This window comes from Lepisma saccharinum, chromosome 4 (genome assembly GCF_977018435.1).
Source record: "Lepisma saccharinum chromosome 4, izLepSacc3.1, whole genome shotgun sequence".
Lineage (NCBI taxonomy): Eukaryota > Metazoa > Arthropoda > Insecta > Zygentoma > Lepismatidae > Lepisma > Lepisma saccharinum.
In genome coordinates this window covers 79,268,824-79,285,783 of record NC_139232.1, presented here as the reverse complement: position 1 = coordinate 79,285,783, position 16,960 = coordinate 79,268,824, and the positions used below count along the sequence as shown (strand labels likewise).

Sequence of the window (16,960 nt, the reverse complement as noted above, 5' to 3'; positions counted from 1 at the left end):
GCTTCGAGTCGTGATGGACCTTGAAGTGTCACAACGAGACTCCTGACAGGCCAATCCGACAACAATTACCGCAGAAAATCTCCAACTCTTGCAGCGCAGAACATGGCCGACCTCCTGCGACCGTCGTTTCTATAATCAGGACGAATTCATCAGATCAAAGAAACAGGGGGGAGGGGGGCAGTGCATTTTTGTCTCTGCTCGCTGATAATTTATCAAGACGTGTCATGTATAATTGACAAAAACGATCCGCCGAAACAATGGAAGCCAGTGTAAAAATCGCGGAGAAGATCACGAGCGCATGAGAAAACGAGATACGCTCCGTGGCGATAGCAACCAACCTCAACGCGAGACCGTGACGTCACTGATTCCTCCACACAGGCACCGTTGTTCCAACTTCGTGAACTCCGCCCCAGTGTTGCCAACTGCAGCAAATTGTGGCTATGTTCAAAGAAATTAAACAATTTAAGTGAACTTGACGCACAAAACTAAACCCTGTTCCGGGAATCTTTGGAGCAAACGAACGAAAACAATTCTCTACGCAAGGGCCTCCTCGATGACGCACCTTGTAATCAAGGGGTCCCGGGTTCGATACGCGGTGGAAGCACATAGTGGTTCAGATCCCACTTTAAAAAAAAACTGTAGGTCCATTCCCGATTAGCCTTACTGTGCATAAAGTGGATTTATAACATTAAATCAATCAATCAAGTCTCTGCGCAAGTAATGACTCCAGAGAGCTCGACAGCCTCCTCGAAATCCTAGAAATGTATATTTTAAATAGTGTATAGTGGTAATTAATTTTACTTCCTTAGTAGGATTAAACATCTTGCGTAACAAGTTGTAATATACAGAGAAATGCATCTTCAAGGCTTCTACCTCGACACTTGTCCGCCTTTAGATGGCGGCTGCTGATACGGGATGAGCCCCTCCCCCCGAAATAAAATTCTGGCTACGACTCTGCCCTTCCCCACCGGAAATCACACCACGGAACCTTTTATTTCAACGCGATGTAAAGGGCCATTGTGGCTTTGCTTCGTAAAACAATTTCTAAAAAGAAAACAAAATAATTGGCTATTTACATATAAACTGGATATGTAGCTGAACCTCACCACTAAATTTAGGAAAGGATTTTGATACGTTTGTATCTTTTTTCCGGCAAGGCCACTGCTATGTTCAGTTGAGTATAAATGTGTTCATAACGAAGGTGTTACATAGAGCATCTTCCTATACTTTTTTGCAAGTTTGCTGACTTTGTGGGACATTGCAGTTTTAGGGAGGTTTCATGGCATTTTAGTGCGTTTTAATTTTTTTAAAAACATTATCTTGTTTTAAAGAAAATAGGGAAGAGACATTTCTTTTTTTTACGAAGATATTAAGTTTGTCCAGTGATATAAATTTGCAATTAGAGTAGTATTTATTTCAGATCAGTAGTGGTGTCTGCAGAGATTTTTTTTTGTTCTGGTGAGCTCAAGAATGGGCGAAATATATTTAGGTGCACTCTGGTTGGGTAGTCGTACTTGTTAACATTCTCTTATTTCCTTCCTTCTTTCTCTCTCTCCGTCTCTCTCTCTTCCTTTTTTATATCTTTCTATGTTTCTCTCTCTTCCTTTTTTATCTTTCTTTGTTCCTCTCTCTTCTTTTTTATTTTTTTGTTTCTCTCTTCCTTTTTATACCTTTCTTTGTTTCTTTCTCTCTCTCTCTCTTTCCTTGTTTCTGTCTTCATTTGTTTATTTCTCTGTTCCTATCTTTATATTGCCCTGACCCTCCTTCACTTTGCTGCTTCTATGTTTATATATTCCCTTCTTCTTCGTTTTCTATCTCTCTTGTGTTTCTTCTCTTCCTCCTTATTCTCTTTCCCTTCCTTTCGCTGTTCCTCTTTCTCTCTTCTCTACCTGCTCATTTGCTTTGTATCTTCTGTGTCTATATTCCTTGTATCTATTTCTTTCTTTCTCAGTCTCTATCCTGTGTTTCTCTCATTCTTACTTTGTCTCATTCTCTCTCTGTTCCTCTTTCTTTCTTTCCTTCTTTCTCTCTTTGTTCTCCTGCTCTCGCTTTGCTTCTTCTGTTTAGACATTTCTTTATTATTCCATTCTCTCTCTCTTTTTCCCTCTGTACCTTTCATGTATTACTCTTCTTCTTCCTCTGTGTCTATCTTTTTCGTTCTTTCTCTGTACCTCTTTGTTCATTTTCTCATTTTCTCCGCCTCCTCATTCTCTTTGTTGCTTTTGTGTTTCTCTTTTCTTCTTCTGTTCTCTACATTTCTTATTCCTTCCTATTTATATTTTCTCTCTCTGTCTCTTTCTAATTATTTATAAAATTATTTTTAAAACATTTTTCAGGAGGGATTTTCTTCGATGGGCTTGGCTGCTGGGCTTATATTTTTCTACCTATACATCTTTCATCCTATCCCGTTCTTTTTTTCCCTGTCTTTTTCATCTTTTCTTTCCCTCTTTCTTCTTCCTTTGCCTCTCTCATAATTTGTTTCTGTTTAGATGAGTTTAAATAAAGAAGGACTAGTTTAAAGGAGGCTATAGCTGTTCTTCAGCACCTTCAGCAGACTGAGAGCAGGAACTTTGATGAAACTCGATTGGCAACACTGCTGATCCCTCGTTATCCGTGAGCTTTGTTATCTCTTAATCCCGCATCCCGACTCTGTTTTCCTGAACAAGTCAGTGCAATCAGCAAGTTTCGTGGTCTCGGTTTTTCTTCCGTTTCTTCTTTTCCTTCGGTTTCGTCCATTGAAGACAATGGAAGGACATTCTTTGGCCATTGTTACGTCGGAATGTTGCAGGGTTTCTTTCAGACTGGTTAGAGCGTGCTTCAGAAATACTCTATATAATTCCTTTAGAGTCGCTGGTCGTATGTCTGTGTCGATCGCGAAAGAACTTCGATTCTTTTTCTTTTCCCGGAATTTTCTTTAAGCAAAAATTTAACATTATTGGCCGTAGCTAGAGATTTCTGCGCAACGGGCCTTCACTGCGCCCCCTGTCCCAATTTACCTCTTTTAAGATACATTTTTTATCCTAATTTCTGTTCTATTGGATATTTAAGAATGCGTTATTATTCAGTATATTGAGTACACTGATGACAGTATACAAGGTATCGATAGCCGATCTCCGTGGCGGAGTGGTTAGCGCAGTGCGCATGACGTCATGGAACCCGGGTTCGAATCCCGGCCTGGTCATGAGTATTCTATGTGAGTTTCCCTTCATCATTTTCGTGATGTCATCAATCATCCTCATCTTCGCGATTAGCCAAAAGTGGCAGGAAAGCGAAGTAAAATAAACCTAATCAATCAATCAAAGAAACAAAGAATAATCGTAAACAGAGTGGCATTTCTAACAGAACACGTTGTACAAATGATGGACATTTGCTTTAAATATAATAGATCACAGTGACGAATTATTATTTTTTAACTGACCTTATTCAATAGTGAGAATATTCTCATGTCTCTTAATGCAGCTAAACTGTATGCAGGGGAGATCAGCAGCCCCCTCCCACTCAAAAATTCAAGTTTATTAAATTTTACAAGTTAATGCTATTTTGTGAGGAACAAATAAATAGAGAGTATTTTTTATGATTTCTTAAGTGTAAAAGCTATTTAACAAAATAGTGCTGGACACTATTTTTGTGGCGTGGACAACTTTTCGAGTCTGCACCCTTCCTCCCCCAACGTTATGCTCCAAGTTTGATTCTTGCAATCAAAGTTAGGTCCAAAGTTCTTTCATCATTTTCGATTTTCAAAATACTCCTGCACGTACTTTAAATCATAAGTTCGTACTACCATCATTAATCATATCACACACAATAATAGGCTTGGGCAACTTGCTTGCCCTTGTGTAGGCCAACGAGCGTTCCGTGCGGTGCGAGTTTCTCGCCTGCACGTCACTAGCCTCAAGGCCAGTAAGTAGGCAGTAGATGAGTGGGAGAGCAGCTTGCGTTGACTGAAGCCTCCTTTCCATCCTTCTTACAACACTGCAGCATCTCTGCTTGCTCCGCAGTCCAAATGTGCATACGAGAACGCTCTTCAGAACGTTCTCGTACAGGGACTCCCCGATGGCGTAGTGGTAACGTCCTCGCCTTGTAATCAAGAGGCTCCGGGTTCAATACCCGGTGTAAGAACATGACAAAGTGGTTCGGATCCAACTTTAAACTGTAGATCCAGTCACGATTAGCCTTTCTGCGCAGCAAGTGGACTTAAAACAACAATTCAATTGATTCAGTGAATAGGGCGGGTTGATCAGAACTAGCATGCAATATCTATTTCTAAGCAGTAAGAATGAACTGTCTTACAGCAACGACAGGAACTATGAGCAAAAATGTTCCTATTTACTTCTTTGTAAACTAACAATATGGATAATGGAGCGTCAATACTATACAGGGCGCAGCTGTATTTACTCTATTCCAATATTTGAATCTTTGCTGATTCGACACCCTCTTCATCAGTCCCCTGACTCCCCCGTTGCTAGGCCTCTGCTCTGGCGGCAAATTTTTCCACTTATTTTTCCACGAGCATTCATAGATAGTGTCGGGGAGAAGTAGTGGACAGTTTTCGTTAAGTTTCCTTCAATGGCATCCCGATGGCAGTCTTATGGATTACTGTACATTTGGAGTTCTGATGGTACAGTGCAAATAAGTCTTTTCCAATGAAAACTGCAATGTCGGACATATGTTGGCCTTCACATCGAACATAACCGGTGGTGTAAGGCAGGACATGGGTGAGCGAACACTTTATATCATCCGGTTGGAAGCGAATCAACCTCTGTACAAAATTTCTTATTTCCTTTCTTCCTTTTACTTAGGATCCCTCTCTATGTGTGATTCTAGCTCTAACATAAATGCTTTCGAAAATGCATAATTAAGTTCTTTGCCCGAGCAAGTAGGGCGCTAGAGCTCATTCAGCTTCCTGGTGGCAACGCCAGGTACTTCCTTCATGAAAAGCTGGACTGCAAGCACCTAAGCCAGGTTTGCAAAGCAGAATTTTTGTTTCTTTGTACGAGTGAAGAATTCCGACGTGATATCTTCCGATGGTGCTCGTTTACTATTCTAATGGGTCCATCTGTAAAATTTCATTTTTGGTATCTCAGTACGAAAAATATCATTTGGAGGTCAACAATACACGATAAGCAAATAATATAACCGACAATTGCTCTAAATCAAAGCAGTCTTAACATTGTAGTGCCATGGTAACTAGTATTCTGCTAGACCTTATATTCGAAGTTCAAATCCATGTCCTGTGCAAATTTTAACTATGGTCTTTTAGTCAGGAAGAAGCGCAAGGTAATATATCAGCAATTAAGATTCGTTTGATTAACGTTTCATAGAGTTCCCTTCTTAACGGACACATTTAGCAACAATTTTCGGGCACTGATCAGCGAAAAGAAGCTATGCAACGGTCGTTTTCATGCGTCTTTGGTCCATGTTAACTATCGGTATCTCATAAACTTCCAGGGTTATGAAGATAATATTTGATGAACTGGTGAACGTACTAAATATTTCCTTATTGCACCATAAATTCACTTCTGTGCGGTTGTAGAAGAATAAAATAGAATAGAATCGCATTTCTTGAACGAGCGTGTTTCGTCCTCGAAAGCAGCTTTTGCAACAAACCCCGGTGGAATTAGTACTTTACAGTTTCTTGAAATCACTGTTGCAGTAGAAAAATTAAAATGTAGAAAAAATTAAGGCTATACTACACAATCGACCCTTGTGTTTTACAGTTTCGCCGTCAAAAAATAAAAATATGTTCACTCGTAGTACTCAATTCGTGTTTCGATTTGGCGCTGTGCATTTTTCAATTAGAAGTTCCTGCTCTGTGAAATACATATAAACTATCTTACATTACTTGCCATAGGAGCTTTCCTTTATCGTATTTCCATGTTGTAAACACACAGTATTGCCAGGTCGAACTTTGATTTTTAACGTGGATATATATGCGAATTTCCACTAGGATTCAACTTTCTTTATTTCGTTTTTATATCCGTATTTATGATTTTCATTTTATTTTTGGATATTAAAGATTCTATTTTTTAATAGCTGTAAATTATTTTCGTTAATTTAAATTGTTTTTCTTCAATTTGTTTGGGAAATATATGTTTTTTTGTGATTGTATTGTTCAAGGTTGTCCTAGCGTTGGTCTATAAGGGAGACCCTGAATTCACTTGTCTCTCTTATCGCACAAAGTAAGGACAACCTTGCGTTGTGACGGCACTCGAGGAATGCCTACGTTGTTAGGTTAGGTCTGTTATGTTTGGTTTTCTTAGCATAAATACACTATAAATGTATTATTTATGCGGAGATAACTAAACCCAACAAGTCTAAAATAACAAACTAGGCATCTAGCCTTACATCTGCACGTAAATTAGACTCATTATGTTTCATTTATAATGGAGGTTGCACAAACTTAATACTAGATTTCTCTCCACTTCCAATTGTTTTCTCACTCTAAATCCTACATTTCTGGAATCCTTGATTCATACCCTTTCCAACGATGTACGATACACGTTTCTATTAGGAAGGGTCGATTCGACATCCTTACCCTCTCCTGAAAAAAGGAAAAATTGGACATAGAACATTTACATTCTCAGTGGACGACATATCAATTATTGACATGCAATTGTGTGGTTCTACGAAATCGAATTGTATCTATTCGTATCTGTTTTTGTCTCGTACAGGCAAATGTATGAGCTTATGGTAAGGATTACATTTGTCTGTACGAGACAAAAACAGATACGAATAGATACAATTCGATTTCGTAGAACCACACAATTGCATGTCAATAATTGATATGTCGTCCACTGAGAATGTAAATGTTCTATGTCCAATTTTTCATATTTTCAGGAGAGCTCTTTAAAGTTTGACATGATATATTTATTGGACCTTTGTAACGATTGTGCTGAAAGTTTGTGCCATTCCAAAGGCTGATATATTGAAGTCTCTCTAAAAGTAAGTAGTTGTTTGGTTAGGTATGTATGCTCTAATTAATTATTGAAATTTCAGATAGAACAATGCACCCAATACTAGTTTTGATTTGAGAGTGCCAATGTTCTATCTACCAGATTTAACACAACATTCTGGAAACGAGATGGAGATGAAACAATTTCATGATAAATTTGTCATTTGGTAGCAAAGTAAAATAAATAATTCATATTTTGGGTAATCAATCAACTACTTTGAATCCACTATTATTCAAAATTATTGTCTGTTAACCACAAAAGTAAGATCCGAAGACCACTACCATTGTTAAGCATATCCCACAAGTGACTAAGGTTAGAATGCAAGTGGTTTATCTCATACTCTGATGGCGCTTGTAGTTGGTTTAAGAAATTGTCGTAAGCTTTCATTAGCTGTTGGAGTTTGCATTCTCGTGGCTGTTTCCAATTTCTGCACATGAACCAAAAATACTCTCAATATATCAATATGTGTTGTATGTAGGCACCAGACGATTGCAGGGATGAAACAATTGCATCCTAAATAGACTTCAGCCAAAATATCTCCACTTGTTTACAATTTGGAGATGGCACATTCGCATTATCAATGGACAATGTGTAGTTACAAATATGTAGAATAGTGTATCTAAAGATACATAAGGTATCAGTTTAAATCTAGAATGTTTCTGATTGGTTATTCGAAAACATGACAATAACCGAACCATTCAATATCACTTGATTACACGGAAACTACTATAGGTATACAGATATAATTTCGTGAACTGAAAGAAATATCACTTTCTAATATCAGTTTTTTTTTAATCTTTTTGCCCTTCACACCGAACTTTTTTAGCATATCGACTTGACACGCAAACCTATATCACGAATTTAAGATATCATAGGTTGTGGGATTTTTCAACAAATCGAATTTGTGTAACTGGCCACAAACGGACAATACTTTCTCAAAGGTGGATTTCATAGATTAATCCCCCATTTCTTAAAGATGTTTCCACTTGTAAACTTTCCATTTCATTAAATTTTGTCGTTCCATTTGTTGGATAGTTTCTTAATGCACATATTCCAATTCTCTTTTACAGGCTAAAAATGCCTAGACATCTGAGAGTTCCTCGCTTGTACTACTACTCCCTAGAAGCGACCTTCCGGCTGATCGTCGATGCCAGACCAGAACCCCTCGCTGGTCTCTCGAAGGAGCTGCCCTTCGACAGATTCCCCTCCCACATCGTCACCGACCTCATGGAGATGACTTTCATCAGGAGGCTTCAATATGGAGAAGAGAACAAGAAGATCCTCTTCACCCCAACCGTGAGGAAAGCCATTTTGAACTGGTCTGCAAGTGACTTCGAGTTGGCATTAGCTAGATGTCCCAATCTTACAGAAATTATTGTTGGTGTACATACCTACGACGAGACCGTACGAAGAAACGTGAAACTACTATTCAGTTCACACAAGATTAATAGAATTGTTTTTGTGAATTGCAGACGTGCGTCTTCATTAAAGCACTCAGAGCTTGGTAAGTTACCAACAATTTATAACCACATCTTCCAAGAAAACAACATTTTTCTTATGAGAAAACAACCTATTCTGGATGAAAGTGTTCTATATACGACAGAATTCTACTTTGAAAGTTCGATTTTAGACTTCATTCCTATTCAACAGATTCTAAAAACCTATCCACAAGTTCGTGTCCTTAGACATCCTTCCCTGATGGAAGCTCTCTACCATCTGAGTAAGTACCATCAGAACAAAGTTCGATTCAAATTGAAAAATTTGGACATGCAGATACAATTGTTTGTCTATTTTAACGTTGCAGAGGTTGTGAAAGTATGCGTCGAGATGTGTCCAGAAGTGTCAGTGGTGGATTTAAGTCTAGGGAACAAGGTTGCTCTAAGGGAGTTAGCAGAGCCTTTGGTCTCCCTGGATAAACTGGAAGTTCTGTGCCTTCGGGACTTGATGGAGAGCTCAACAGATCTTCTACAAAGCATCCTGGACAAGCACGGAAGCAGCCTCCTACAACTCCAGACAATTATTCCAGATGGGTTGGATGTTATGAACATATTCAACGTCTGTCCTAACCTTCAGTCCCTTGAGTTGTCCGATCAGAGGTTCTCCACGTACAGTGTCCCTGACCTCTCCAGAGAAATCTTCCCAAACCTTGTGGAGCTGAGTCTCATTGGCCGCCGGAACTCCAACGCTCCTTCGCCACTCTCCAAGCTGCTTCTGAGCAGGTCTCTCGTCATCGTGAAGTTGACCTATATTAAAATAGAGGAAAGCGTATTGGATGCCGTAGCGCAAAGCGGGTACTGGCCCAACTTGAGGCACTTCGAAGCTTTTAAGAGTGGAAACCTGAAATGCCAACATGTGATGAGTTTGCTGGAATCGCCAAATGACTTAGCTTCTTTGTCAATTTTTGATTGTGATGGAGTAAGCGCTAGCGACATTTTTGCTATTACGAAGTGCATTGCAGATTTGAAGTTGAATGTGTATCACAACAGTCTTGGCAGGATATAAAATTTGCGGCAATAACTATCCTTACATTATAATTTTCAGGGGGGGTGATCCAAACTATAGGCTATTGTCACCAACTTAATGTTTTATAATTGTGAAGTACAATCCTTAGTGGGTTCATGGTTTTTCACACATTAATATAAGCCTTACATATAGAAGTGGTTGAATATTTGTAGATTACCATAGATAGATTAAATAATCAGGGTTCGACTTTTAAATGGACTTTTCTTGACCTTTTTTTCCTTTTTCCTAACATTTATTTAATCGCCCTCTGCCTAGGTGTAGTGGTAAATTAAGAAATATGTAGTTTTATTAATTGAAAAACCCTTACCACAAGGGTTGAAAAATGAAGCTGTACTTTAACAAGAGACTCAGACTTGAGTAAAAATTAATGCTTCAGACTTCATTCTGGATGGTGAATGGTCATTTTATTTTATTTAATATTTTTACAAAACTTCACGCATACAAGAATATAATTCTTAAGAAACAAAGTGAACAAATATTAACCACTACTGAATACAATTTTAGATTTCCAAATAATCGATTTTATCAAATTCAGTACAGGTATATAACAATGTAATAGCAAACATTCTTGACCACAAGCATAATATCTTGACTTTTGCTCGACTTCCTTGACCTATCTATTGATTTCTTGACTTACTTGACATTCTTGACTGGTAGACACCCTGATAACGATCCAGAAATGTTTCTTGTGGTTCAGGTGTAAATCTTGGAGTTTGTTCATGGTAAGGAAACACACACAGATATCTTTAGCAGGGTACAGAGTAACGCGTCTCTTCAATAATACAGAAGAGATGACTGTAGTAGCCAAGAGCCGAGCAAGGGCTGTGACTTCACCCCTGAAAACTGATCAATTACTCCTCATCAACTGTCGGTGTGTACATTGGAGTTTACATGTTGTGTATTCTTTAAAAGTGCAGAGGGATGGAGGCGGCGATCACTCCGGGTACCAAGAAGGAGATAAAGGGGGAAAAAGTGACAGTATTGGTGCGATATTAAATCGATATTGTTTTCAAAGAAATAGAAATAAAAGTTGTCTAGCTCCTTCACTCGCAGTAATTTTTGCTGTGAATTCCACATGGGTTTGAGGTGTTACTGCTTGCTAGCGGAGAATAAAAAGGAAGAAAAACAATACAATCAACATTTCCACAAGCGGGAAAGATGGGGGGGGGGGGGGACGAAGTCACCAAATTATATTATTGCTATTTTCTTCTCAGCTTACTGCTCTGCTCATGTTTCAATCCTTGTTCCTTCTACACCTCCCTGTCTGTAACTAATGGTGGCTAACCAAGTAACTGGATTTTCTTTAATTTAGGCTCAAAACAAAATGACAAGTCGGCTTCCAAGGAAATTTCAAACATTAAAGTGGATCTCCTCTTTATGCGTGTGTGTGTTTACATATACACACGAAGTAGATCCGTAGAAAACCAGCATATATATGTATCCGGAAACCTACAGCAACATAACAAATACTGGGGGTTCGTCGTGTTGACCACACGTCACCGTGTAACAGTTGATAGTCGGTAGCTAGGCCCTGGCCCGCACAGTTTGTAGTGTCACGGGGTTTTATATATATATATATATATATCTAAAGACATATGTACTGCTATATATCGCCCTCCAGGACATAACTTTCATTTTGAACCCCTAAAACATTTTCAACGGCGCTCTTGTTCATAGCAACTGTTTTCGTTCTCCAGGGAAACGTCCGTACTTAACAAGGTACACAGTAATAGTGATTTATACATATTTTAGTTTATTGTTTTGAAATTGGTAGAAAAATATCATAAATGTGTGTTTAATACCAATCAGACTTTTGCCGGTGTGGTCGGATTCAGTCAAAAAGTTAAACAAATCCTATAGTTTGAAAGAGACAAGATTAGAAAGATGAGACATTATAACTTGTAATAATGAGCCTCCTTCAAATAATATGAAATGATTCCGAGTGGTATGACATGTTAAGGAATTTCGTTAGTGGTTAGGAGCTATAACCGATGAATCGAAAATTTGTGCGAAATATTATGCGGAAGATGTAGAACTGGAAAGACATGTTTTAGTTTGATTGATTTATTTATTTTGTGTTTTAGGTCTACTTTATGCACAGTAAAGTTAATCGGGACTGGACCTACAGTTTAAAGTTGGATCCGAACCACTATGTTCCTCCACCGGGTTTCGAACCTTGATTACAAGGCGACGACGTTACCACTACACCATCGGGGAGGCCCCATGTTAAAATGATTGAAAAAAAAACAATACAGTCTAATTGCAAGTAAAACGAGTATTATGTTTTTGTTGTCTTCAATATAACATTTCTATTACATTTTAGAATACATTAATATACGTGTTATTATTTTGAAAAATATGTAAAATTCCAAATAGTAATCAGCCTGTTGTGTTTGAAGAGAAAGGATCAACTATCCAATCCCATACTGGCTTGAAAGACTCTGGGAAAATAAAGAATTAGTCGCCAAACAAATTTCTTCCGTGTCTCGTGTTCAAGGGATCGGAACTTTACAATTGAGGTCTGTATCCTCAGTTTTAGACGATAAATATCCTGTTTGGTCTTCGCACTTATCACAGCTGTTGCATTCCAGCTAGAACCAATATTTCTTGCAAGAAGTATACACGAGTTACCCAAAAGAAATAAGAATTCATAATGAACGAATAAGTTAATTTGGCTCTTGCAAATGGAACAATAATAATTTTAGTTTATTACATTACAATAAAAAGGGTAAAGCAGGAAATTGGTGAAGCGTTACTTTAGACGTATTCCTGAATAACGTACTTATACCCCAAAACTTCTATTGCTGCGGAGTGTAAGGGCATGTCCCTTTTCGAAGAAACCCAAACGTCAACCTCACATCCTCGTAGTACGCTCTGGACTGTATTTTGCAGACTAACGAGGCTCTGGCGACTGGATTCACGGCCAGTGTAATCCTCTATGGGACATGTTGTCTACATGTGTTTGTGATTGTCCTTTCATCTTTCATCTCTAATCATCATTCATCCTTATCTTTGTGATTAGCCAAAATTGGCAGAAAAACGAAGTAAAATAATCTAAATCAATCCTTCTGCTGCGTCGATTCAAAATTGCGTCCAGCAAACTATACCTGTCGTCTTATACTTAATTGTGATGCAATCATTTCTAAGAATTTGACGCCAACAGCAAGCGAAGGAGAAATCTTGTAGAACGTAACGACAAGTAATTCATTGCATTTTTCTATCAATCAATTTTCCTTATACAAATGTTGAGCTGCATTTATATTATTTTGCTTCCAGTACCATATTTTGTTATATAGTAGTATATAGTAGCTATGCACACACAAACACACACACACTATATATATATATATATGTCAAAACACAAAAACACTCCTGATTTTTTTTCTGGGCACACCCCACACTAAAATAATACTAATAATAAATCGAAGAAATGAAGAATAAATATAACAATTATTATTTTTTCCAGCATAAATTTCTCGTGCATTCGCTGTTCAACTGCTAGATCATCTTGATTTTCATTTTTCACTCATTGTTATTATGCATTATTATTGTATTTTTTAACATGTATATAATAGTTTCTTTGTTCTACACCAAATGTACTGTTTTTCTTTAAAATCAATACTGATATTAAGATTTACTAACTAATGCATAAAAATGGGCAGGCCCATACTATCAATTTCACCATAGCCAGATGGTTGCACAATTGACATGTGAAAGTATGCAACTATTTTAAAGGTTTACTTTTAAAAATCTAATAGCAATGCTGGTGTTTCAATGTGACTATTTTATTACCGGTGTTACGAAATTATCCCCCACAGGAAGAAAAATTTACCTCTGGTACCAGAGACGTTATTTTGGGATGTATTCCTGCACTCCTCCCCCTTAATTCACAGCCTGTGTAAGGTAGATCATTCTGGAACCACTGAAGCTGGTAGGTGTGAACCCTACTACTCCCTCTGTCCCATAATTATTGTCCGGTACACCTTTGTTTCTTGTCCCATAATAATTGTCCGATATTCAAACTGTGACATTAGTGTATACAGAAGAAGAAAATGAAACACGGGAATGAGTCATACAACTTTATAACTCAAGGATCAGTACAAATTGGCCGATCAAGTATCCAAAAGAACCTAAATAAAAAGTTATCAATCCAGGATCAATACAAAGTGACCAAGAAGTTCGACAAACTAAAACATCAAGACGAAAGATATTGTTGGTCCGGGAAGGTTGTCATCCCCTCAACGAGCTAGATCTAGTGCTGCAGTGCTGCTCTAGCCTCGTCGTAAATGTTTCGAGGACACTCCAAGCGAGATGGCAGGACGTTTCAGTGGTTCAAGTGTGCTTTTTGCATATGGGGAATCCTGTAGTTGTCCCCACCTTTGGAGGCGCATAATTTCAATGAGACAGGACTGCAAAATGAAAAAGATGTTGTTGATCTTGTCACGTGTCAGATCAGAGAAAGATTTTTCAACTGCGGCGATCAACTCATCAATAGTTTGTGGAGCTGCCTGATGCTGGAGAGACTGAATTGCCCGGAAGTACCCCAGATCTAAAACATTCATGTCCGGACTGTTTGGCGGTTGGCATACGAGATCCAAAGTGATTCCACTGGTCGCTGCAGCATCCATACAGGCGCGGTCATTGGGAACGATATGCGGACGCGCATTGTCCTGCTGAACGGACACCTGGATCCTCCCTGCGCGCAGTCCACGAGGCCATTGTGCATCTATTGCTGGGATTAACTTGTTGATGAGCATGTCCCGGTAAACATCTTTGGTAACAGTTAATGGTTTGGTGACCATTCTTCACTACCCCAGCCGTACTGTTTTCAAAGAAAAAATCGTACACTGCTTGTCGTTTACTGTCCGTGAGGTTCTTGCTACCCCTGTCGCTTCCTATCATGGGTTGTGTGTTCATGGCTGTTCTTCTCACACGTACTCACTGAAGGAGTGCTCTACTAATGATTTACAGCGTGCCTTGCTAGGCCGGTTGTCATACAGTGCCACACCGGTGTGTTGCAACCCAACGCCTCCTTTTGGTAATCGTCTGGGCGGTATTTCTTGCTCGTTGCGATAAGGTCACGTTGTTCCTCTTCACAATCTTGAAGACTGATGTACTGTGCCTCTCCTCATCCATGTGCTTTCCATCTGCCTCTTCGTCTGTAATTCCTGTACTACCATTTTGGCATACCGGACTATAATTATGGGACAGAGGGAGTATGTTTCAACACCAGGTGGCGTAGTTGGAAGAGAGATAAGCCAAGCTGTTCTGCAAATAACATTCGTTGGTTTTTGCGTGTTAGTGAAGTAAGAGTGTTGTGTTCTCAGGAATTGGGCGTTTGGTAAGAATCAATCCCCTACTACGTTCACAGAATTGCATGTGCAAGACGTCTAGATTGTAAACTTTCACAGTCAGAGTGGACGATATGGAATGTTCATTACTAGAGAGCCTACCCTGATCGAGAATGTTGGTCAAGCAGTTCAGCTGAGATCGTGATTAGCTGAAAGGTGAGTACCACATATATCATTCTGTTTTGTTGTTTTACTCTGTGGTAGTGTCTAAAAGTCGTACAAATGGAAGTACGTATTGAAAGAAAGATGAAGGATCATGAATGGAATCAACGCTTCATTAATATCCGTAGTGGCAAGCAACTTGCACGAAAAAAATTCACGTACGTAATAAATATGGGGAGGGGAGACATATTTACATGCAGATTACAGTAATGTTTTCTTAGTTCGATGTTCGATATATACATCTACCTTCACGTAGTATCCACGATCGTTTTATAACTAACGTTTACATCGCTAATTATTTTGATATGTCTTCTTATTCATACGAGTATTTCTATACTGACGAATCATTACTTTCTACGTGTAATAATTTGTCAATTTTCTGTACAATATGTATTAGTATTGTAACAAATAACAACCAAACTAACATCATTTACCTCAAATATTATTTTTCGTGTTTTAAATACAATTGTTGTGGTTGTTGATGTTATTCATCAAGCTGGAGTGAAGAAGGCTAAAATTACACGCATTATCAAACACGTAAAAGAAAAAGAATCACATTCGTTCAGGCTCCATTTTGTCCGGTTACCGGTTGTATGTTTATGTTTGCATTGGACCTGCAAATTTACAAACTCTATATAATAACAAATTATACATTTCTCTGCTTCCTATTTAATGTTTTTTTAGTTTTGATATTCTGAAGGGATGCATTATATCGGTTGCAGATGGCAGCCATTACTGGTTTGGTCTGGGTTAACTGCGTTCTTACTCGCCGATCTCGGAGGGTAAAGTTGACCGTCCCTTTACTCCCAATTTGTTCACCGTTTCTGTTGCTGCAACAGATACGTATTCACCCTCGCGAGTAAATCGACGTAGGTGCAAACGAGCGTAAATATTTCTGACCACTTACAACCCAGGGGTGCCCACAGGGGGGAATTGTAACGCAAGTTGCGCCATCGAGATTTTTGGGGGTGATTTTTTCCCTTCAAATAATATAAAATTCAACATTTGTATCGCTTTCTAAAATATATGTAAAAATTTTGCACCTTAAATGCACCGTATTTAATCCATTAGATGAAGAAAGCAGGGGGGGAGAAATGTCCAACTCTTACATATTAGGCCTTAATAGGCACGTGGGTTCTGGTGGGGGCTCTGAATTAAACTTTTGGGGGTGGACAGTATCCAACTATAGGTCTTGGATTATAGCTTTGTATTTTAGTTAGTCTAAAATTGGTGGTAGGATTGAGTATTAAATTTAGAGAGGGAGATAGAAAGCTATTGATAAAGCGTTAAATCTTAGATTGTCAAGGAATTTCTATAGTGGAGAGAGAGTTCGAACATTACATTTCTGAGACTGTATTTACAAGTTTTCGACCCCGAACGTGCCAAAAGATAAGCTGGAAAAGACAAAATATCTCTGGAATGGATATTAAAAAAGTATTGACACCCCATTAAATGAATATTCTTGAAATCCTGCAAAGAAATTGATGAAAAAAATTTCTTGCTCGCATTAATGTGTTACGAGCATGCGTGTTTGGATCTTAATGAGGTGAATGTGAAGTTTTTATACAGTACTATAGCGATATTCTCGATAGTTTCGATTATGATCAACGATTTTAGGTGTGGTCTTGAGTGATGGGCATCCCTGTTTAGGGAGGAGGGGCAGTGTTCAGTAAAGCTAAGGAAAAAGTTATTTTCGGTGACACGCTGTCGTAATTAATACTTTGTAGGGAATACGATATGGTTTGAGGGCGGGAATGATTTGATTTGGGAGGAATGCGCCATTGGCCTTGGGGGGGATGGGCACCCCTGTTGCAACCGGTTATTAAACCAGCAAGTTAATGGATGAAAGTTACTACACTATGTAGTGCATACTATATTCTGTTGTCCTCCTCCGTAGCCGAGCGGGTTAAGGCGTTCACTCGTCTTGAGATCGTTCGCTGCGGGACGGCGTAGGTTCGAATCCGGCTCTGC

The 16,960-nt window shown here is 38.7% G+C and overlaps 1 protein-coding gene across 1 annotated transcript; it reads left to right on the top strand.

Annotated features, from left to right (window-relative positions):
* The first annotated feature begins 5,177 nt into the window (after positions 1–5,177).
* Positions 5,178–9,641, top strand: LOC145987227 (uncharacterized). The gene is made up of 2 exons (XM_083121744.1): positions 5,178–5,277; positions 8,024–9,641. The coding sequence occupies exon 2, from the start codon at positions 8,031–8,033 to the stop codon at positions 9,453–9,455; it is 1,425 nt and encodes a 474-aa protein (XP_082977870.1). The 5' UTR covers positions 5,178–5,277; positions 8,024–8,030; the 3' UTR covers positions 9,456–9,641.
* The last annotated feature ends 7,319 nt before the right edge of the window (positions 9,642–16,960 follow it).